General features: G+C 33.9%; 1 protein-coding gene across 5 annotated transcripts in view; it reads right to left on the minus strand.

The window, feature by feature from the left end:
• Positions 1-25,517, minus strand: part of LRBA (LPS responsive beige-like anchor protein) — a 737,219-nt gene that overhangs the window by 613,203 nt on the left and 98,499 nt on the right. For all 5 annotated transcript variants that reach the window (XM_039234337.1, XM_039234336.1, XM_039234335.1 and 2 more), the window contains exons 10-16: positions 18,806-19,003; positions 18,480-18,613; positions 16,314-16,422; positions 15,849-16,001; positions 9,834-10,002; positions 4,383-4,462; positions 1,758-1,820 (exon numbers count right to left, since the gene is read on the minus strand). In XM_039234337.1, the coding sequence (XP_039090268.1) occupies positions 1,758-1,820; positions 4,383-4,462; positions 9,834-10,002; positions 15,849-16,001; positions 16,314-16,422; positions 18,480-18,613; positions 18,806-19,003 (906 nt within the window). The remainder of the gene's footprint in view (positions 1-1,757; positions 1,821-4,382; positions 4,463-9,833; positions 10,003-15,848; positions 16,002-16,313; positions 16,423-18,479; positions 18,614-18,805; positions 19,004-25,517) is intronic.

Below are 25,517 nucleotides of genomic sequence, written 5' to 3' on the forward strand. Positions count from 1 at the left end.
AGAAAACTAGGTAGTTTTCTTTTTTTATAGCAAAACATATTAGAGTCTTTAATAAGGTAACAGATGTTGTCAATCTGGTGGCAATGTTGGGAACAACATATGTATGTATCATTTCCTAATTTATTTCACCTGGACCACTTTATTCACTGACCCTCTCAAGAAACTAGTTCCAACAGTAAGCTTTGAGGAAATAACTGAATAGTTTTCATATATTATTTATTGACAGTATTGGTCAATAAATATTTATTTATTGACAGATGGCCATAAATGTTTACTGAAGCAAAATAGTACTGTATGATAAAAAAAAAAAAAAAAAAAAAAAAAAAAAAAAATAAAAGTTAAAAAAAAAAAAAAAAAAAAAAAAAAAAAAATTCCAAGAAATCCTATATATCCTTGGTTAAATATTCCAGTACATATGCTTATCATTAGAACCAACTTGGGCAATAATGACTCAAAGAGGAAAAGGGAAACAGCTATCAAGAGCTAGTTATCTCTTGCCCTGTCTATAAGTTTTTGTTCACTGCTCTGGAACTTTTGAAATGGCATCTATTTGATTATTTAATTTTCAGTAAGCTAAGCTGATAGACTAGAGCTAGGGCACTGAGGCTTAGGAAAGTGTTATCTGAAGGACCTGAAACATTCTTTAATTTCCGAAGTAAGAGAAAAGATAAGATCACCATTACTTCCAATTTCTCTCTTAGGAACTATGTCAGTCCCTTAGGGAGTCAGGATTAATTAAAAAAACACAATCACAGTTCACTGGATCAAGCCCCATGTCAAGTTCTGCACTGACAGTACAGATTCTCTCCCCACTTTTCTCTGTGCCCCTCCCTCCACTTGCATGCAAACATTCTCTAAATAAACAAATAAATAAATGTTTAAATTAACAAAATCATATACAATAACATTACTAGAAAATTCAGTTGAAAAATCTTCAACTATTACATTGAGTAAGGAAAATCAATAAATAAAATGCCCTAATCAAGAGAAAAAAGAAAGCATAATCATTAATGTTTGAGTCTAATATGATCCAATCAAGTGACTCAATTAAGAAACATAGGTCAAAACAATACCTGTCATTTACTAATGATTTACAAACACATTATTTCATTCTATAACAGATATTTATTAAAGCACAAGACACGAATTATAAGATAGAAATGTAAATTATTTAAAATACTGTGCTTTATATCAAATTCCATCAATTCTAAGTTTTACTTAATTAAAAAATACTTAATCCAATTATTTAATTAGATTACATTAGCATGTTTTACATTTTCCCAGGGCAAAAAACTAAAGAAAAAAACCGCAAATATTTTGACCTCCTTTTCAAAAACCTAATTGTAAATCCCATTAAAATAAGTTGCCTGACTTAACACTATTTGAACAAACAAAATTAGTTGGAAGATTGTGTTAGGAATTTTAAAATTTAATCATTTTTAGTCATTTTCATATTCTATTTTTACATATGTTAACACTGGTTTCCTAGAGATACAATGAAGGTGTTTTTTGGTATACTTTCTTATTAATTCAATAAGATCTAATTTCAAAACCTTTTAAAGCTTTTCATGATTATTCTCAAAGCGATCTGTGGTAATAAAGGTATTTAAATGAAAACTGCTAAGATTTAGTTCCTAAATACATTTACTACCCCAATGATAGTCATATCATTAATGAAAGATGACTTTAACTTTTTACTTTAAAAAGAACGACAACTTCAAAATATAAAATCGCAAATTATAAAATTCAAATGTTACCTCATGCATAGTGAGTAGATAATTAAGAATGGCCTGTAATTCATCTTCCTTTACTCCAGAATCCTTTAAAAAAATAATATAAGTAAATTAAACTTACATATAAAGAACTTTTTTAAAAAGGCAAATACTATATCTGACACTTTTCAACCTGGTGAGTTGCAATAAAGAGATAGAATCTAAATTTAAAATATGTATTAAGGGAGGGGTGCCTGGCTCATTCAGTCAGAAGAGTGTGTGACTCTTGATCTCGGAGTCATGAATTTGAGCCCCACATAGGGTGCAGAAATTAAATAAATAAAACTTTTTTAAAAAATTATTAAAAAGATATGCAGTAATCAAGACTGGGTATAAGTCAAAAGAAATGACATCAGTTTACTGTTTTCAGAACCATATGATAGGCTATCCAACAAAGCTACAGAAGCCTGAAGGAAAACAATAATTAAGTTATAGAGTACTATCAACAGCTACCACTCCACCATATACAGAAGACAACTTTTCTATTTCTTATTTCTATTAAATTAGGAAAGTAAACAGCTTCTAAACTTACTAGCTAAAACATCAGGTATGAAAAACTGAGTAGTATTTTCCCTGATGTTTAAAACACTGTACTTTTAAGTATAAACTCAGTATTTAAATTCTCAACCTATTCTATCAATTAATTAACAATAAAACAAAGTTGCAATGAGAAAGAGAATTACAGGAGGTGCCTGGGTGGCTCAGTAGTTAAGCATCTGACTTTGGCTCAGGTCATGATCTTATGGTTCATGGGTTCAAGCCCCAAGCTAGGCTCTGTGCTAAGCAGAGCCTAAAGCCTGCTTCAAATTCTTGGTCTCCCTCTCTCTCTTACCCCTCCCCACTTGCTCTCACTCTCTCTCTCAACAATAAATAACCATTAAAAAGATTTTTTTTAATAAAAAAAAAAGAATTAGGAAACAAAAACACTAGAAAAAAATTTTTAAAAACAAAATTCAAGGGATAAATTTTTCTTAAATGGGAATAAAGTATCTGAATCTAAAAGATAGATTAGACAAAACCACACTGAGATACCACCTCACGCAAGTCAGAGTGGCTAAAATGAGCAAATCAGAGAACTCTAGATGCTGGTGAGGATGTGGAGAAACGGGCACCCTCCTACACTGTTGGTGGGAATGTAAACTGGTACAGCCCCTCTGGAAAACAGTGTGGAGGTTCCTCAGGAAACTAACAATAGAACTCCCCTAGGACCCAGCAATAGCACTGCTAGGAATTTACCCAAGGCATACAGAAATTCTGATGCATAGGAGCACATGGACCCCAATGTTCATAGCAGCACTCTCCACAATAGCTAAAACATGGAAAGAGCCTAAGTGCCCATCAACGGACGAATGGATCAAGAAGATGTGGTTTATCTATACCATGGAATACTACATGGCAATGAGAAACAATGAAATCTGGCCATGTGTAGCAACATGGATGGACCTTGAGGGTGTTATGCTGAGCGCAATAAGTCAGGCAGAGAAGGACAAATATCACATGTTTGCACATATAGGAGGATTAGGAGGAACTTGATGGAGGACCAAGGGGGAGAAGAAGGGCGGAAATGGTGGGGGAAAGGGAGAGAGGCAAACCATGAGAGACTCTTGAATGCTGACAAAAACTGAGGACTGATGGATGTGGGGGGGAGGGGGGATGGGCATGGAGGAGGACACTTGTGGGGATGAGCACTGAGTGTTATGTGGAAACTAATTTGACAATAAACTATTTGTAAAAAAAAAAAAAAAAAAGATAGATTAGAAGTTTGGTCCATGTAAACTAATATCAAATTCTAAAAAATAAGAAAAAGACAAAGAAAAACAGGGAATAAAACATTGACCAAAAATGCATTTATATATTACTATCTTATAAAACCAAAACACCTTCCTTAAAAATAATAAATTTTACTTTACTTACAACAGAATTAAATGGGACAAAGGCAATCATTTCTAAAGGCTGATATATTTTCCTGGTACATTTATAAAGGGAAATTTTTTTCTCAAAATCTGGATGTCAGGTACAAGAGGCCCACTAGAAACCTCCTTCAAGAGTTCTGTTGAGGGGCGCCTGGGTGGCTTAGTCGGTTAAGCATCCGACTTTCGCTTAGGCCATGATCTCACGGTTCGTGGGTTCGAGCCCTGCGTCAGGCTCTGTGCTGACTGCCAGCTCAGAGCCTGGAGCCTGTTTCAGTCTGTGACTCCCTCTCTCTCTGACCCTCCCCTGCTCACGCTGTCTCTCTCTCTCTCCTAGAAATAAATAAAACATTAAAAAAAAAAAATCAACTTAAAAAAAAAAAGAGTTTTGTTGAATACTGTATCACTATTGCCAAGAATAATACCTACTACTTAATAGAAACTCAGGAAATACTTGCTGAATAAAAAAATGAATCCACTTGTACTCCTACAGAAATTCATAACATATATTACAATTATCTCCAATTCAGCAATAATATATGTAAGTAAACAAAAGTGAAAAACATAGAAAAGATTATCTTTCAAAGTATTTGTTAACCCTAGGAATTCAACAAAGAGCAATAAACCCAAGACTGTATCTTACATGAAATTAAAAGTTAAAATACAGAATATGACAAAGTGTAAGTAAATATAAACTCACCTTCATCACTAACTGCTTAATGAACATCAACAAGAATGCTCGTAGAGAAAATATTTCTTTTTGATTCGGTCGTGGTCCATCTTTAAAAAAAATATATTTACATACACACTTAGTGTTTCAAAGACCTCAAAGCAAAGAATAAGACTGTCTTTTCTAATAGTTTTTTTCCATTTATGTATGAGAAACACAAAGATGAGTCACCTAAGGAGACTTCTGCCTCAAAATTATCATTTAGAATTGAAAGAAAGATAGAGTTTCCCAGACAAGCAAAAGCTAGAGAAGTTAATTACCACCAAACGTGCTTTACAAGAAATATTAAAGGGACTTCTTTTGGCACAAAAAAAAAGGCCATAACTTGAAATAAGAAAACATCAGAAGGAAAAAAATCTCACTGGTAAGGCAAGGCAAGCATATAGTAAAGGTAGGGATCACTCTCTTGGAAAGCTAGTATAAAGACTCAAAGACAAAACTAGTAAAATCAACTATATCTAATTAGTTAAGGAATATGATAAATAAAAAGTTTAAAATATGGTATCAAAAATACAAAACATTGGGAGATGAAAAGAGCAAAAATATAGTACTTTTAGAATGGATTTGAACTTAAGGAATGAAAACTTAAAATGGACTTCTATATACTTAGGTTGTTAGATATGAAGCTCATGGTAACCACAAACAAAAATCTCTGAAGCACAAAAAGTGAAAAGAAAGGAATCCAAAGATAACACTAAACAAAATCATCAAATCACAAGGAAAAAGAGCAAGGAAAGAAGAAAGGAACAGAGAAGAAGTACAAAAAAAAAAAAAAAAAAGATTTAATATCAGTAATAACTCCCAATGTAAATGAGTAAAAAAAATAAATAAATAAGACCCTCTATATGCTGCCAACAAAAGACTCACTGCCAATTTTAAAGATACACATAGACTAAAAGTGAAGTGATGGGAAAAGACACACCATGCAAACAGATATGAAAAGAAAGCAGGGCTGCCAAGACTTATATCACACAGTACAGACTTTTTAAAAAGCTATAACAAAAGATAAAGCATATTACAAAATGATAAAGGGATTAATCCAACAAGAAGGCATAATACTTGTAAATGCTTTTGTGCCCAACATTAGAGTGCCTAAATATATAAAGAAAACATCACCAAACAAAAAGGGAGAACCTGACAGTAATACAATAATAATAAGGGATTTTATCACTCCCCTTATATCAATAGATAGATCATCCAGGCAGAATATGAATAAGAAAACACTGGCCTTAAATGACACATAAGACCTATACACTACACAGATATGTACAGAACATTCCATCCAAAAAACAGAAGATACATCTTCTCAGGCATATGAAACATTCTCTAGAATATTAGCACAACAGACCACAAAACAAGTCTCTTTAAATAAATTTAAGAAGACTGAAATCGTAGGAGCACCTGGGTGGCTCAGTTGGTTAAGCCTCTGACTTCAGCTCAGGTCATGACCTAGCAGTTTGCGGGTTTGAGGCTCCCATCAGGCTCTGTGCTGAGAGTTCAAACCCTGAAGCCTGGTTCAGATTCTGTGTCTCCCTCTCTCTCCTGACCCCTCCCCCAGGCACGCTTTCTCTCTCTCTCTTCCTCTTCCTCTTCCTCTCCCTCTCTCTCTCTCTCCCTCTCTCTAAAATGAATAAACATAAAAAATAATAATAAATTAAAAAAAGACAATCATATCAAGCATGTTACAGCCAAATGATATGAACTAGAAATCAATTACAAGAACAAAACAAGAAAAAAAAAAACACAAACATGAAGAGACTAAATTAAAAACATGTTACTAAAAAAACCAATGGGAGGGGCCCCTGTGTGGCTCAGTTCCAGCGTCTGACTTTGGCTCAGGTCATGATCCCATGGTTTATGAGTTAGAGCCCTGCATCAGGCTCTGTGCTAACAGCGCACAGCCTGGAGCCTGCTTAAGATCCTCTCTCTCTCTCTCTCTCTCTCTCTCTCTCTCTCTCTGTGTGTGTGTGTGTGTCCCTTCCTCACTTAACCTCTGTGTCTCAAAAAAAAAAAAAAAAAAGTTAAAAATAAATAAAAATTTAAAAAACTAATGGGACAATAAAGAGATCAAAAAGGATATTCAAAAGTACCTGAGACAAATGAAAATGAAAATATAATGTTCCAATATCTATGAAATGCAGCAAAAGCAGATCCAAAAGGGAAGTTTACATCGAAACAGGCTCACCTCAAGAAACAAGAAAAATCTCTAAGAAGACATACAGAGGGCCAACAGGCACATGAAAAGATGCCCAACATCACTAACCATCTGGGAAATGCAAATCAAAACCATAATGAGACATCACCTCACACCTGCCAGAATGGCTAAAATCAAAAAGACAAGAAGTAGTAAGTATTAGGGGGCGCCTGGATGGCTCAGTCAGCTAAGCGTCTGACTTTGGCTCAGGTCATGATCTCACAGTTCATGGGTTCAAGCCCCGTGTCGGGCTCTATGCTGACAGCTCAGAGCCTGGAGCCTGTTTCAGATTCTGTATCTCCCTCTCTGACCCTCCCCTACTCACGCTTTCTCTCTCTCAGAAATAAATAAAACATTAACAAAAAAAAAAGAAGTAGTATTAGTGAGAACGTGGAGGAAAGAAACCTTAAACTGTTGGAAATGTAAACTGGTGTAGCCACTACAGAAAACAGTATGGAGATTCCTCAAAAATTAAAAATTAAAATTGCCATACAATCCAACATTCCACTTCTAGCTATTTATCCAACAATAACAAAACATGAATTTAAAAACACACACGCATCCCTATGTTAATCAGACATTATTTACCATAGTAAAGATATAGAAATAACCTAAATGTCTATAGACAGATACATGGATAAAGATGCGGCAGGTACACACACACACACACACACACACACACACACACACCGGAATATTACTTAGCCGTAAAAATGAAAACACATCACTGAGATAACTTATAGGGATAGGCCTAAAGAGTATTATGCTAAGTGAAGTCAGAGAGAAAAAGGCAAATACTGATGATTTCACTGATGTGTAAAATCTGAAAAACAAAACAAATGAACAAAGTTAAACAGAAACAGACTCATAAACAGAAAACAAAAACAAACTGACAGTTGCCAGAGGAGAGGAAGATGGGGAGATGGACAAAATAGGTGACTATCAAGAGGTACAATTTTCCAATTATAAAATGAATAAATTCAAAGAGATTTAATATTCAGTTTAAGGAATATAGTCAATAATATTTTAACAACTTTCTATATTGACAGATGGTGACTAGACTTATTGTGGTATAACCATTTTGTAATACGTATAAATATCAAATCACTATGTTGATACTAATACAATACTGTTTGTCAATTATTCTTCAATTTAAAGAGTTTTATGCTACTAGAAAGACATTCAATCTCACATACAATTGTATATACAATGTTTCAAACGTACAAAATGGGTTACGCTGAAATGATACTGAAGGGGATTATTTTTGATTAAGGTTAGATGAATTCTAAAACATAAAAATGAGGTAATAAATTCGTACTCAATAACAATATACATTTATATTTTGCTTTAAAAGACTCTGAGAATGTTACTACAGTAACAGAATTTAAAAAGAAAAAATAAAAGGAAATCCAAACTTTATATGTGAATTTAGTAAGAAAAGAAATAAACTTCTAGTGTTACTATTGTGTAAATTAATACAAAAAAATTTTAAAGTATACCTCAACACAGTTTGGTTCATTTAGAAGGGAATATTATGTTGACTACCTCTGACATCTTCTCTTCTTGAAAAAGTCCTTGGTCACACATGGCTCACATTAAAGTCAATTTTCATGTCTCAAACAAATAATCCTCAAGTAGAAAGCTTTTGAAACCAAACCCCATTGTTGTAAGATCCTAAAGTTAGGTACCTGTTTGCCCCTCACCCCCAGTAACCACTATTTACAGCTAGTTTTAGACCACCAAAGCACAGGACCACCATGACCTCAAACAGATCAATTAAAATAAGAAGAGAATTGCTTAAAATTTTTTCCACGTGATAATTCCTAAACAAAGAATAGGAGTTACCAAGTTACAACAGAATTACAAACTCTATTCAGTTCTCTCACTTGAAGTATGAGACTTCCCCAAGGTCACCAATCAGTTTATAAAATAAATGCCAGAATACAAAACCGAGGACAGTAAATGATACAGCTACATGAGGAAATTATGATCTAGCTCTAGATATGCCACAACCTTACCACCTTAAAAAGATATATAACTTCTGTGTGTATTCATATCTTTCTAAACTATACATAGTGTATTCTCTGAGAATAATCAGAATTTATTTTAAAAGGGACAAAGAAAGAATTGTATTAATATGAAACCTTGTGATTATAAATCACTGAATAGCCAAACCATTTAAGTACAGTGACTCTCCAGTATCTATTTCCTGATTTCAAGCAGCAGTCTTCAATTTTTATCAAGGTACTGAACCCATCCTCACTCTCAGATCATGTATTTCAGAGGCAGGACAGGTTTCCATGCCCATGTATGGGCAATCAGAAAAATACCTGCCACATAGATTAGACACATGATACAAAGAGAGCCAATGAGCAGCAAAAGACTTTTGCTGGAAATGTTCAATACAGGCAGACACTCTTCTGCTGGACTGTAGTTTTAAGGCTGTGAAGGTAGAGTGGCTGCTCAAGGGAGAAAATACATGAAAAGAGCCAACTAGAAAAACTGGGAAATGAAGAGAGACAAACTGGGTTCAAGGGCCATATTCCGAATCCTTGCCCCAAGTTTTACTAATAATGCCAATTTATATGAGCTGATTAACACCCTTATACAACAATAGCCAATTTAAAGTAGGTTGTACTTACAACCAAAAGATCCACCCTTCGTCAAAATTTTTATTTTGATCCCTCCCATAAATTTCTGACATGATGAATAAGTATTATCTTTCCAGTAATTTCCTGATTATACAGGAAAATAATTACTGAAATTTTTTAACTTCATTATTTTATTAGAAGTAGATACACCCCTACTTCCACAAGAAATCTCCATTTCCCAAAAAATATGGTTTTTAATTATTCTAACTATGAGAATTAGCTTCAGCATCAACACCATATGCTAATATAAAATTTCTTCACAGTTTCAGTGCCTTAATAATGTCATCCTAGTAATATATGCTGTGCAAACAACTTATACCAGCAGCAGTAGCATTCTCCCATAAAAGTAGCAAGTTTTTTTGTTTTGTTTTGTTTTGCTTTGTTTTGTTTTGTTTTGTTTTTAAGTAGCAAGTTATTAACTTCTGTCAACCACATATCAGGACAAACTATTCAAATTATCAATAAAAAAATATAATTTTGCCATCATGATATTCAGAAAAACATCAAGAAAAATATATTATTGGGTAAAACAAAGAAAAAAATCTATCACAAAATATGTAGACAGAGAGAGTATACCTAATCCTTTTGGGGTGATACCACTTCGATCCTGAGGATTCACTGCCCAGTAGTAGTACTTCAGCGTATGCATGATCAGAAGCACTGTTCCAACTCTCCGAATGGCATTATATATGTTGACTGTACCAATGAATTCCGTGGACAGGTAAGTATAGAGTGTCAACTGGACCTAGAGAATCAAAATGAAGAGTTTTCATCAAAGAAGCAGCCCAGCATTTTACCCATTTCCAGTGACACGCTCAGGCTACATGCATGGACCATACTTTTTCCAAAAAGGAAGATGCTGAACTTGATGGTAACAAGTTACCATGTTAAAAGGTAACACATAATCAGCGGCGCATGCACACATACACACATAAGCACACACATTCCTTATAAAACTAAACCAAGTAAATGCTCCTTTTAATAGCATTATAAAGTAAACATCCCAAAATACATCAAATTTTTACAGCATTATCCCATGAAAATAACCTTAATTCCTAATAATTAACACTTACTCATGAGCATATATAACTTCTTTACAGTAAGCTTACTATTCAGACTATGCACAGTTGTTTTAAAAACCTAGAAATTTTCTTGGTTTTGCAGAAAATTAGAAGCTAGAATAATTCAAAGAAAAAAGAAAAATTCAGGAATAACCTGAAAGGGGGAAAGGCAGAAGTCAAAAGGGATAGAAAGTGTAAAGCCTATCTTAAGAAATATTTACTAGAAAAACAGAATTCTTTTCTAACAGCTCATTGCTACAAGGATTATAATCATAAGATTATAATTTTTCAACATGGTTATCAGTTGTATCCTCTAATTAGAAAAGGATTCTAAAGGGGCACTTGGGTGGCTCAGTCAGCTAAGCATCCGACTTCAACTCAAGTCATGATTTCACTGCTCATGAGTTCAAGCCCCGCGTTAGGCTCTGTGCTAACAGCACAGAGCCTGGAGCCTGTTTCAGATTCTGTCTCCGTCTCTCTGCCCCTCCCTTGCTTGCTCGCTCTCTCTCTTTCTCTCAAATATAAAAAACAAAAATGTTTTTAAATTTAAAAAAAGGATTCTAGTAGTCTTATTTCCAAATACATCATCTCAATCAACACATAAAAACCAATTAACTTCAAAATATAAGCTCTTATTATTGTTATTTTAGATAGAGAGAGCATGCGAGTGGGGGAGAGGGGTAAAGAGGGAAAGAGGCTCCAAAGTGGGGCTCAATCCCACTACCCAGGAATCATGACCTGAGCCGAAACCAAGAGTCAGATGCTCAACCAACTGAGCCACCCAGGCAGGCTCTCCTAAGCTCTTAACATAAAAAGAAACAAGGGGTAAAGAGTGGCAGATTCTGATCCACCTAAAATTGAAGCTTTAGATGATGATTATAGTTTAGAATACTATATACATGGTATATTCCAATGAATAGCTGAAAAACATTATTATTTTCATGCAGCTAATGTTATTCAAATGGATAGGCCCAGTTTACTTGTCAGTGAGGCTATTTAACACTTTATGACATAGTTCAAATTCTTAACCATGGTATTTCAATCATTTAGAAAATATTTACACCCGACTATGCATAGTGATGTATTCCAGAAATACAATGGCATACATATTGTCCCTCAGTAGCTGAAATCCAGTTAAGAAAATGAAAAATAGACATAAATTTAAGTGAAAAACCAACGTAATGAAGATGCCTACTGAAACACAAAGATTACTTTAGGAAATTATTTTAAAAAGCATCTAGAATTAACACATTTATAAAGGGGTGCCTGGACGGTTCAGTCAGTAGAGCACACTTGGTCTCGAGTTATAAATTCCACCCCTGCACTGGATATAGAGATTACTTGAAAATAAAACCTTAAAAAAAAAAAAAAAAAACAAACATAAGAATGTATGTAATTAACTACAAAATGAGTAGCAAAGACTAACTAGAAACTATCAATGTGGAGGTCAGAGAAATTATTACAGGATAAGCAAAAAAACCTGACTAATAAAATAGGTATTAAGGTAGGCTTTGAAGATTAGTACTAAGATAGGTAGACAGAACAAAAGATGAAATTTCAAACAGGGAAAATGATAGATCATACAACAGATTTCCCAAGATCTAGAATAATGCTCTTCAAACCTGACTGTGCATTAGAATACCTGAAAAACTTTTTTTTTTTTTTAATGCTGAAGCCTGTGCCCTATCCCAGACCAAATAAAAAACACAATGTAGGGTAGAATTCTGATTTTCATTTAAAAAAAAAAAAAAAAAAAAAAAAACAACCTCTCCTAACAGGTTCTATCAACAGCCAGGACTGAGAACCACTGCTCTCACATAACGTTTTTAGCACCTGTCTAGCCACTAAAGATAACTGAGTTTTTAAACTAGAAAGCTTAGAAAGGAGTATTGACATAAAGACTTAATGCTAGAAAAGAGACTACTTCGTTCTGAAAAAAAATTGGAAGCTATTACACATTTGGGGTCCAAGAAATGACCTGATGAGAGTAATAAACATAAGAATTCTGGCCAAAAAGTCATAAAAATATGCAATCTGAAAAAGCTAGCTTATTGAGAATAATACTGTAGTAAAACAAAAAGGCTTTAATAACAACATACTGAGATGAGTAAGAATGAAGACCTCAAGGTTATTCATATGCTAAAAATGAATAAACATTTCTTCATTTATTATATGATCTAGTAACCATATACATTATATGTGTTAATATCAGTCTTTTCCAATTACATTCCATGAGGGCAAAATTTAGAGCTGTCTTGGTTCACCACAGTACCCATAATGCCCATCATAAAGCAGTTACTCAACAAATGAAAGTAACCCTTCATTAAGCACCCTTTTCCAAAAGGTAAGGATGATTCATACAGATATAACCTCAACTTTGGTAACCACAGGTGAAATTACCATGAAGCTAATGAAGTTTAAACTTTATGCTGACTCATCTATACAGGTTCTCTGCAAAACCCTAAACCTCATTTGTATGCATTATGTCACGTTCTTTTTCTTAAAAATTTCCACCCTCCCTCTAACTGTATAACATTCAGATCAAACAAACTTTGGAAAACAAAACAAACCTTGTTAGAACTATCTTTATAATAAAATTAAGATAGATATAACCTCTTATGGCTACACAAAGCAAAGACCTGAAAGAAGGAAAGTTTAATATTAACACAGCCTTTGTAAATTCCAAAAACAAAATTAAAGAAAACTATTAACAAGGAAAAGGTAAAAGACAGAGTGCAGTACTACCAGGAACCTAAGAAAAAGATAAAATGAATTTTTTTTAATATTCCTCTATTACTAAGTATTTAATAAGAGGCTTTTTAATCACATCAAAAGAGATCCAAAACCTTACAAATATGCTGCTTAGTAAAACAAAAAAAGTGTCCAGTAAAAGGCTTAAAAAGTAACTTGAAACAATCTTGAAAAGAAATAAGATTGAAGGTCACAGAAGAAAAAAAAGGTCAAATTTGAACCCAGAGATTAAAAGGTACAACCTCCAGCTGCCTCCTTTGATTATTTCCAAATGGCAATCATAGTCAGCAGATGTTTTTCTCTTTAACATTTGAAAAGACCAACTGAAGGTAAGATACTATGACTCTAGAAAAGCAAATGTCTGTTTTTTTTTTCCAACAACTAAAATAAGTATGTGTTATTCCAAAGTAAACAATGATAAACACTCTAAGTGGATCAAAAGGGAGAAAGGGAGAGAGAAAATTAATAGGTTTAAAATAATAACTCCTAACAAAAACTTCAGATAGAGCATATACAATTATGCAATTTAATAAAAATTTGTTTCAAGTTCTGCTTAACACTACCACAATCAATATTCTTAAGACAATTTAATACATTAGGATTTACCAAAGGTTTATTTATATACTTTATCACAAATTCACTTATATTCACTTAGAAGTAATTGGTTTGTTGTTATAGTACTAAATAAATTATTGTATACAAATATAATTGTACTTATTGCTTCTTGGTGTTTTGGCTAAGATCAAGTGTACAAATATAATTCTATTTAATAATTTAAATTAATGTGAATGAAAATGATTAAATTAGATCAGTATACCTTAGAAACCTTCAAAAATGGGTGACATTCCAGCTGGCTCTGAAGAATTAAACTCAAGAATATGTATGCATATATATGTACACATTGACATGTATGTATATTTGCAACAGACTAGAGCTACGATTGATAGAAAATATTATATTTATATTGGAACTCTCCAGCTTTGATTTATATTTAGTCAAATTAAAGTCAAATACAATTTTTATTTAACAGAAAATAAAAACTATAGCTGTTTTTTAAAAATACTGGCACTGCTTGGAAAGAATATGCAATGAGAAAAAGTCTCCTCAGCAAACAGTGCCTGGAAAACTGGACTGCAGCATGCAAAAGAATGAAACTGACCACTTTTTTATACCATACACAAAAATAAGCTCAGAATGGATTAAAGATCCTGAGACCTGAAATCATAAACATCCGAGAAGAGAGCACATACAGTAATTTCTCCAACACTGGCCATAGCAACATCTTTCTAGCTATGTCACTTGAGGGAAGGGAAATAAAAGCAAAACTAAACTACAAGGACCACATCAAAATAAAAAGCTTCTGCACAACAAAGGAAACTATCAACAAAACTAAAGACAACCTACTGAATGAGAGAAGTTGTTTGCAAATGACCTATCCAATAAAGGGTTAGTATCCAAAATACATAAAGAACTTATACAACTCAACACCCAAAAAAACAAACAACCCAATTAAAATTGGGCAAAAGTTATGAACAGACATCTCTTCAAAGAAGACATCCAGATGGCCAACAGACACATGAACAGATGCTTAACATCAAATCATCAGGGAACTGCAAATCAAAACTATGTGAGTTATCACCTTACACCTGTCAAAATGGCTAAAAAATCAACAACATAAGAAGCAACTGTCAGCAAGGATGTGGAGAAAAAGAACCCTCTTGCACACTTAGTAGGAATGCAAAATGTTGTAGCCACGGTGGAAACTACTATGAAGGCTCCTCAAAAAACTAAAAATGGAACTACCCTATGATCCAGTTAATCGACCCACTGAGAATTTATCCAAAAAATATAAAAACACTAATTCAAAGGGATATATACACCCCATGGAGCACCTGAGCTGAGCTAGCTCAGTCTGGAGAGCATGTGACTCTTAATCTCAGGGTCCTGAGTTCTAGCCCCACACTGGATGTTGGGATTAAATTAATAAATAATTTAAAAAATAATAAAGGGATATATGCACCCCTATGTTTATAACAGCATTATTTACAAAAATTGAAATACGGAAGCAGCCCAAGTGTCTACTGTTGAATGAATAAAGAGGATGTGATACATCTATATAATCAAATATTATTCAGCCATAAAAAGGAATGAAATCTTGCCATTTGCAATGACATGGATTGAGCTACAGAGTATAACACTAAGTAAAATAAGTCAGTCAGAGTAAGACAAATACCATATGATTTCACTCATACATAAAACTTAAACAAAATAAATGAGCAAAAGAGGGGGAAAAAAACAGAGAGACAAACCAAGAAACAGACTCTAAACTACAGAGAACAAACTGATGGTTACCAGATGGGAGTTGGGTAGGGGGATGTGTGAAATAGGTGGTAGGGATTAAGGAGTGCATTTGGCATGATAAGCACTGGGTGATGTATGGAATTATTCAATCACGATACAGTACACTTGAAACTAGTATAACATCATATTTTAATGTGTTGGAATTTAAATTTCAAAAAAAAAAATACTGATACTGCTTTATAAAAAATAAAAAAGATACACTTATTTGCAAATATATCTAAAAAAGAAAAAAAAGGCTTAGTGAAAAAATGTTATCCAGTGAAATCATATATGACAGCATGTAGAAGAATAAAAGAAAATCCTCATAATTATAACTGTTCTCAACTACAAAAACTTAGTGAAGACAGTAAAACAAAACCTATATATATATATATATATATATATACATATATATATAATATATATGTATATATATTACCTTGGCTGGAGTATGAATCCATATAGCTGGGTTAAGAAGAATGTGATCACACAACTGTTTGAGTAGGGGCATCCCATTCTGCAGATTACTCAGATATTTTGAAAATGCAAGACAAAGTTCAAGCACCTCTCTGCTGACATGGGATTTGGAAGACTGAAAAAAAAAAAAAAAGATCAAAGGTCACTACCAACACAAGGCAAAGTAAGTACATTAAAGGCTGTCAATACCAGAAAAAAGTTGGCCCACAAACTATGCTCAAAGTTAAGATGCCACATGAGACTCAATGCCACATTTCTCTAATGAAGCAATGGAGGCAAGGTAAAACAACAAAAGGTTATTTTAATTTTGGTATTTTTATGTAACCAAGGAGACACACTTGCAGATAGAATTCCTCAACCACTTGGGAGACCAAATCTATGCCCTGAAAATTAAGCAACAAAATATGTAAAGCATTTCATACTTTACCTTTTCAAGACTATATCCTATTACCAAGAAGCCCTTGCAGGCAAGCATCTGCTCCTGCATAGCAATTGAGTTCTTCAACAACTCCATGATAAAAGCCAGCAAAGTTGAACTGGAATAAAAAACAACAGGCAATAGTCTAAAAACCTTTCTCTTTAAAAAAATAAAAAAAGGGAATTGGGGGATTAAATAGATACAGGCTTTCATCTATCCTAATAAAAAGTTCTCTATTTCAAGAAAAATGAAGTTATAAAATTGTCTCCAACAATATTTTTGGACTGGAATTTGAATGCAGGATTAGAACTTACTCAATTATTTACTTCACATATTTTTATTATCAACCTACTACTAAGTCAATTGCTTAGAAACAACATGAGAAACATATATAAATGGACAAAAATTCACAATATCTAAAAACAAGTAATAAAATGGCTTACATAAGTATATTCAGGCCTTAAAGAATAGATGTAACTTAGATTAGCAAGTATATTCAATTTTTGAGAGTTAGAGGCCAGAGGGAAAAGATACATAGAGCAAACACACTAGGATAGAAATATTCAGAATGTCTTAGGGCTCTAGACTAGCCTGGTTAATGAAGAAGAAGATAAAGTAAAATTGGAATTTACTTTCAAACTGAAGTCCTCAAACATTAACTCAAGAATTTTTTCTGTTATCCAAAAAAAATCATAATTCTGTAGTCAGTTGAGAAGACTTTTAAAACTGAAGAGGGGCTACAGTCATGCTCCTATCCTCACAACTTTTAGAGATACCCAAAAAGGAACAGAATAAGATCACCTGTTACCTCCTTCTCTAAGGCTCTGAGATATCCCCGCAAACATACTAGCAGCCAACCTCCTCCCTCCACAAAAGTGCTTTTAAAACTGTCAGCAATTTTCGGGTGTCCTGGCTCAGTTGGTTAAGCATCCGACTTCTGCTCAGGTCATGATCTCACCGTTCATGAGTTCAAGCCCCACATCAGGCTCTGTGCTGACAGCTCGGAGCCTGGGGCGTGCTTCAGATACTGTGTCTCCCTCTCTCTCTCAAAAGTAAATAATAAACGCTAAAAAAAATTTTTTTAACTGTCATCAATGTCAATAGAGATGAAAAGTTAAAAAAAAAAAAAGGATAACCAAGAAAAAAAAAACTGAGCTCTGTTACAGGGGTTTCAGACCAGAATACATAAAAAAATTAATGATATAGCAATATGTCAAGGATAGTTTTAATTTTTTTAACATAGACAATAAATACTTGATTTGATATCTCATTCCTTTAAAAAAAATCATTTCATTGCCTAAAAATCTTAAGAGAATTAGTACATCATGAAATACATACATTGATAAAGGATATTAAATGATACAACACAAACAGTAATCAGAGAATTCTAAAAACGAAGAATGGAAAACCCACTCAAATAATACATTAAACATAATTAACAGTCTCATTAGAATATACAGCTATGAAAAATTCATTTAGATCCCCCCTCCAATGTTCTACATTATGCCCTCTTATATCTTTGCCTTTTTTAGACAAATGTGTCCCATGTACACTCTGGTATTTTAAAGAAGACCGAATGTAAACATCATTAAAAATTTCAGTTTTCATTTACTTATATGCACAAATAATTAAAATGAAACGCTAAATCCCCAATATATCACTGTCACGTAATAATCTAAAATAACTTTTTAAAATAGAATGATAAACAAAAATGTATTCATTTTTGCTAAATCACTATTTCTAAATTTGATCAAAAATATTTATTATGTTTTTACATCTTCCATATTTCCTACTGATAAAGCGTTTAGATTACTACTACCATTTTTTTTTTTTTTTTTCAGAAGAGAGAGTGCAAGTGGCATAGGGAGAGAGGGAGATAATTTTAAGACGCTTCAAGAACAGAACAGAGCCCAACAGGGAACTCAATCCCACCACCCTGGTATCATGACCTGAGCCAAAATCAAGATTTGGATGCTCAATCTTGAGCCACCCAAATGCCCCAAAGACTACTATTACTGACAGGAATTTGTAGTAACATTTAAAGTTCACAAATTCCTTTAGATATATTCTTTTAACCCTACCAACAAATCTAAAAGGCAGAAAAAATGTTGTGCAGCTCAACAGAAACATAAGTAACCCTCACATCCAATTCAAGAACAAAATGAAGGCACTCACCATATAGTCAAGTCAACTTCATCAGATAAATATTGCCTATAATCCAACTGTGCAAAAAGTGGAAACAGCACTTGTACTCCTCCAATTGAATGCATGGCACTTTGAATGGAATGTGTTAAAACTGCTTTCACATCCTTGTAGAACAGAAGACACAGTAAAGATTCCAATGATTTCTTTTCCAAAACAATACAGAAAGCATAACAAGAACAGTATCTTATATCACATGTATTTAATAGAAGCTACCTAATAAACCTCATTAAAATTTACCATGAAAAATATTCTTAAAAGATTATAGATAAAAAACTAAAAAAGGTTATAGCTAATACCTGGAGCATGAGTGCATGTGGTGAATGAACAAAAATTGAAGGATTGTCCTTAGGGGATGATTCAAGGCAGAGTTGGGCATCTGTAGCACGTGGATTGTATGTGAATGCAATGGCACTAGAAAGTTTGCCATCATACAATAAAAGTTTGTGGTGCTCAGCAAGAAACAGATCACTTTCTGCTTTGAATTTAAATGTACCCTAAAAACAAAGAGTAGAACAGTTAAAATAGTATATCACAAAAAGAAAATCAAGATACAAATCACCAGATATAAAAATTTAATGAATATACCTTTAATTATTTTCTTAGCAATACCAAATAAGAAAAGCCTGTTTTGTTTCATTACTTCTGAAGTGGACTGCATTCATTTTAAAGATACAGCGGAAATCAACTCAACTTGGTATTAAAGCCTTACATTAAAAAAGTATAAAACTTTGTGTCCTACAGCACATATTTTATCATTTTTTTCATTGTACTTTGTCTTTTCGGATTTTTTTTTAAGAGAGAGGAAGAGTGTAACTCGGAGGGAGGGGTAAAGGGAGAGTGGGGGGGAATCCTAAGCAGGTTTCATGCTTAGTGCAGAGCCTAACACTGGGCTCGATCCCACAACACCGGAATCATGACCTGAGCCCAAATCAAGAGTCAGACATTCAACAAACTGAGCCACCCAGTTGTCCCCTTTTGGGTTTTCTTTAACTGTAGTTAGCACAGTACATAAAATGTACCATCTTAAACATTTTTAAGTGTACAGTACAGTAGTATTAACTATATGCATATTGTTATACAACAAATCTCTAAAACTTTTACATCATGCAAAACTGAAGTTCAATACATAATTAACAACATCTCATTTCTACCACTTCCCATTCCCTGAAAACCACCATTCTACTCTCTGATTCTACTCACACTTAAGAAAGTGTGACTATTTTTTATAACACATGTAAACAGAATCCTTTTTTTTTTTTTAATTTTTTTTAACGTTTTATTTATTTCTGAGAGAGAGAGAGAGAGCGCGCGCGTGAAAAGTGAAAGGTCAGAGAGAAAGGGAGACACAGAATCCAAAGACAGGCTCCTGGCTCTGAGCTCGCTGTCAGCACAGAGCCCAACGCGGGGCTCAAACCCACGAACTGCAAGATTATGACCTGAGCTGAAGTCGGCTGCCCAACTGACTGAGACACCCAGGCGCCCCACATGTAAGCAGAATCCTAGCATACTTTTTTATTTGCTTATTTCACTTAGTATCATGTCTCAAGATTCACCATGTTGTAGCATGTGTCAGAATTTCCTTCTTTTTAAAACTGAAAAGTATTCCACTGTACATATATACCACTTTATTCTTCTGTCCATGGACAATTAGGTTGCTTCAACCAACTGACTATCGTGAATGATGCTACAATAAACTTGAATATGAAAATATCTCTTTCAGATCCTCCTTTTAATTCTTTTGCATATATAAACATAAGAATGCCCAATCACATGGTAATTCTAATCTTGATTCTTGAAGAACCACCATACTGCTTTCCATAGAGCCTTGACCATTCTACATTCCCACTAAACATCCCCATATGTGCATTCCACATAAGCACTAAACAGTGCATAAGGGTAAAGATTTCTCCATACCCTAGCCAATAGTTATTATTTTTAGCTTTATTTCATCCTAATGTGGTATGAGATGATATCTACTGTAGCTCTGATTTGCATTTCTCTGCTGATTAGTAATGTTGATCATCTTTTCATGTTTGTTTGCAATGCGAGTAACTTCTTTGGAGAAATGTCTATGCAAATCTTGCACCCACATTTTCAGTGGGTTATTTGGAGATTTCTGTCGTTCAGTTGCAGGACTCCATTAGAGACTCTGGATATTAACCCTTTATCAACTATATGGTTTGTAAAACGTTTTCTAATTTCACAGTTTGCCTTTTGACTCAATTCCTTGATACATAAAAGCTCTGACATGCCAAAGATTTTAAGTTGGAAGACCAATTTGTCTATTTTTGCCTTTGTTGCCTGTTTTGGTGTCATATCCGAAACATCATTGTCAAACTCAATGTTATGATCTTCCTCTGTTTTCAGGTAGGAATTGTATAATTTGTGTCTTAATTCACTTTGAGTTAATTCTGATAGATGTTGTAAAGTAAGGATCCAAATTAACTATTTTCCATGTGGATACTTTTCACAAACCCAGGTTTTAAAAAGACTATCCTTTCCCCATTGTGTGTGGTCTTTGAATCTTTGTAGAAGATCATTTGAGTAAATGTGCAAAGATTTATTTCTAGACTCTTAATTCAGTTCCTTAGTCTATAGGTCTATCTTTATGCAAATACCATAATGTTTTGATTACTACACCTTTGTAATATGTCATGAAATCCAGAAGTATGAGACCTCTAAACATGTTCTTCTTCTTCAAGATTGTTTTGACTATCTGAAGACCCTTGAGGTTTCATATGAATTTTAAGATTTTTTTTCCATTTCTGCAAAAATTGCCATTGGGATTTTGATACGAATTGTGCTCAATCTGTACATCACGTTGAGCACTATGCATTTTTTAACAATTACAAATCTTTCAATCCATGAACAGAGGGTATCCTTCCAATTGTGTCTTCTTTGATTTCTTCAGCAATGTTATAGACTTTTCAGTGTTCAAGTCTTAAACCATCCTTAGGTAAGTTGTTCCTAAGTATTCCTTTTTATGCTTTTGTAAATGGGATCATCTTCTTATTTTCCTTGTCAGGTTGTTCACTGTTGGTATGAGATGTAGCTGACTTTTGTTCTTGACTTGTATCCTGCATATTTACTTAATTTATCAGTTCTAACAGTTTATTTAGAATTTTCTGTATAAAAGATCATGTCATCTTTGAAAAGATAATTTTACTTCATCCCTTCCAACTGAGATGTCTTTTATTTCCTTTCCTTGACTAACTGCTCTGGCTAAGACAGTGAGGACTATAGCCTACAGAAATGGTGAGAATGGGAATCTTTGCCTTGTTCCTGCTCTTGGAGGAAAAGCTTTCAGTCTTTCACTACTGCATATGTCAGCTGTGGACTTTTCACAGGTAGCCTTATTATTTTGAAGTAGTTTCCTTTACTAGTAATTTGTTGAGTGTCTTTATAATGAGGATGAATTTTGTCCAACAGTTTTTCTACATCAATTAAGATAACTGTGTGGTGTTTATCCTTTACTCTGTTAACTTGTGCATTGCAATGACTGACTTTCATATGCTGAACCATCTCTCCATTCCAGGATTAAATTCCTGTTGGTCACAGAGTGATCCTTTTGGTATGCTCTTGAATTTCCCTTTGTTAGTATTTTGTAGAGAATTTTTTCATCAATATTAATCAGAGATACTGGTCTGTAGTTCTCTTGTAGTACCTTTGGCTATGGTATCAAAGTAATGCCAGCCTCCTAAATTAAAATGAGTTTGGAGGGTGTCTGGTGGCTTAGACAGTTGAGAATCCAACTCCTGGTTTCGGCTCAGGTCATGAACTCACAGTTTCGTGGGTTCAAGTTCTGCATCAGGCTCCACACTGACAGTACGGAGCCTGCTTGGGATTCTCTGTCTCCCTCTCTCTGCCCCTCCCATACTCGTGCTGTCTTTCAAAATAAATAAACTTAGGGGCGCCTGGGTGACTTAGTCGGTTAAGCGTCCAACTTTCACTTAGGTCATGATCTCGCGGTTCGTGGGTTCGAGCCCCGCGTCGGGCTCTGTGCTGACTGCCAGCTCAGAGCCTGGAGCCTGTTTCAGTCTGTGACTCCCTCTCTCTCTGACCCTCCCCTGCTCACGCTGTCTCTCTCTCTCTCTCTCCTAGAAATAAATAAAACATTTCAAAAAAATAAATAAATAAATAAACATATATATACATATATATATATATATACACAAGACTGGAAGTAGTCCCTCATTTTTATAAATTATTTTTAATGTTTTTTATTTATTTCTTCGAGAGAGAGACAGCAAGCAGGGGAGGGTCAGAGAGAGGGAGACACAGAATCTGAAGCAGCCTCCAGGCTCTGAGCTGGCTGTCAGCACAGAGCCCAACGTGGGGCTCAAACCCACGAACCGCAAGATCATGACCTAAGCCGAAGTCAGACGCTTAACCGATGGAGCCATCCAGGCGTCCCTTCCTCCTGATTTCTTGAAACTGAAAAGGATTCGTTTTAATTCTTCTTTATTGTTTGAATAATCCAGTGAAATCATACGTAGCACACAGCTTTTCCTTATTCAGAGGTTTTAGATTACGGATTCAATTTCCTTGGTAGCTAACAGTCTGTGCAGATTTTGTCTTGATAAGCAGTGTGTTTCCAGAACTATCCATTTCTTCCAGATTATTCAATTTGCTGACATAAATTTGCTCATAGTAGTATCCTAAGTCATTTTAGATTCATGGCATTAGTAGTAATGCTTCTTTCATTTCATTTCTCTTTCATTTCTTCTTTTTTTTCTATTTCTTCTATTTTTTTCTTCTTTCATTTCTTTTAGTTATTAGGTCTTCTCTTTTATCTGAATCTAGCTAAGAATTTGTCTGCTTTGTAGATCTTTTGGAAAAAAAACTAAACTTAGTTTTGTTAATATTTTTTATTGTTGTTCTAGTCTCTTTATCGTTTACTTCTACTCTGAATTTTTATCACTTCCTTTCCTGTGATAACTTTGAGATTACTTGGCTTTTTTTAGTTCCTCGAAGGGCAAAATCAAGTTATTGACCAGAGCTCTTTCTTTTTTGTTAAAGGACTGTAATGTTCCTCTTGGTATTGCTTTCCCTAAATCCCATAAAATTTGATATGTTGTTTTCATTTGGCTCAAGAAATCATCAGGCTCTACAGGGACAGTGCAAATCCTACCTCCCACTCCTACTTTCTCTGCCTCTCTTGATCTCTCCTTCTCTCTCAAAATAAATAAATAAACTTTTTAAAAAGGTCCTTTATGCACTAACATTACAAGATTATAAGATACTGTATTTGCCTATATATTTACCTTTACCAGAGAGCTTGTATTTTATCTTTTAAATCATATGGGTTTTTTAGGTTTATTTTTTGAGAGATAAGAGCATGAACAGGGAAAGGGGCAAAGAGAGAAGGGAACAGAGGTATCCAAAGCAGGCTCCATGCTGACAGCAGAGAGTCTGATATGGGGCTCACACCCACGAACTGTGAGATTATGACTTGAGCTGAAATCAGACCCTTAACTGACTGAGCCACCCAGATGCCGCTTAAACCATACTTCTAAGTAATCACAGACCAGGATTTGTTTCTTTAGTTTAACTGTAACCACTTAAAGCTAAATGGAACATCTTTTCCAACAAAGACTTGTTGGATTCAACTTGTGAAGTCTACTTCAATATTTCTATAAAAATAAAATGTAAAATATGATAAGACTGCCTTTACCTTTCTGACTTTTACACAAAACATTTGAAAAGCTTTAATATATTATTTTTCTAAAATTCCTGCCCCCTTGATAAGCGGTTAATAAATTTGTAAGCACTGATTTAATATTCTTTTTTTTTTAACTTAATGAAAGCTAATTGTAAAGGGAATTTTAGCATAACTGAAATAAATATTTCTAAATAATAAATGGTTTTGAGGGGAAATGTCATTTGGGCAACCTACAAAAGCTAAACCTATTTACCAACTTACAATACATAGACATATAATATGGAAGATTATAGAATTTATTTTCCAAAGGCAGAAACTGAGAAAGTCTAAAGAAATAGCTGACTTCTTGAATCCACAAATTAATCTATGGCAGAATAAAGATCATAAACTAATTCAATTAAACAAATTATTTAACTTGTGCTACTATTCAAAGTACAGTGCATCAACATTAGCAGGTAAAATTTTTGAAAAGAAACAGCTGAACAAACATTTTTCTACTTTGGAATTTAGGAACAAATCACTCCCACTAACCAATCTAAAGTAAATCTAAACAAAACTAAAACTAAGACTTTGACATATTTCAGAAATTGTGGTTAAATTACAGAAATAATATTCATGTGTAAATACTATTTGATATCATAAATTAAAATAAAAATACCCTTTCAAAGTACTTTAAGCAACATGGTACTTCATCAAACACTAAGACAATATGAAAGAAGTATTTAACCCTTCATTTCTTTTGAAATATCTACTTTTTAATCTTTAAAGCACTGAATCAACTGCAATGCCTATATGGTCACTCTGAGATTGCTGGTTTTCCGTGTCCCTGCGACCTTAAGTTTTAGGGAGCCCTCTAAAACATGGATTATACAACACATCAGATTTCAGAAGTAAAACTAAAGCAAGAAGTAATTCCATGATCATCAATTTCTCACATGATTTTTAGTACAGTTTTATCACTATCTGACCATACATACAAAGGAAAGATGACTCATATGTTAGAGATGACTATTGATAAGATTTTTGACCTAGTACTAGTATCAGCGGTTACTTCTACACATTTACCATTAAGGTGCCTCTCTGGACCGCAGTATATTTCATGGATAAGAATATAAACTATGACCAAGTGTGATAATATCCAGGGAACAAAAGGTTGATTTAACAATATCTGAACAATTCAGTACACTATATTAATAAAAATAAAAGACAAAAATCGTGATCATCCCAAAAGAAGCACAAAGAACATGTGACAAAAATGCAGCAAAGCTTCATGATGAAAACACTCAACAGACTAGGAATAAAAGTGAATGTCCTCAAATGAACAAAGAACATCTACAAAAAGTGAA

This window comes from Hyaena hyaena, unplaced genomic scaffold (genome assembly GCF_003009895.1).
Source record: "Hyaena hyaena isolate Hyena2069 unplaced genomic scaffold, ASM300989v1 scaffold_89, whole genome shotgun sequence".
NCBI lineage: Eukaryota > Metazoa > Chordata > Mammalia > Carnivora > Hyaenidae > Hyaena > Hyaena hyaena.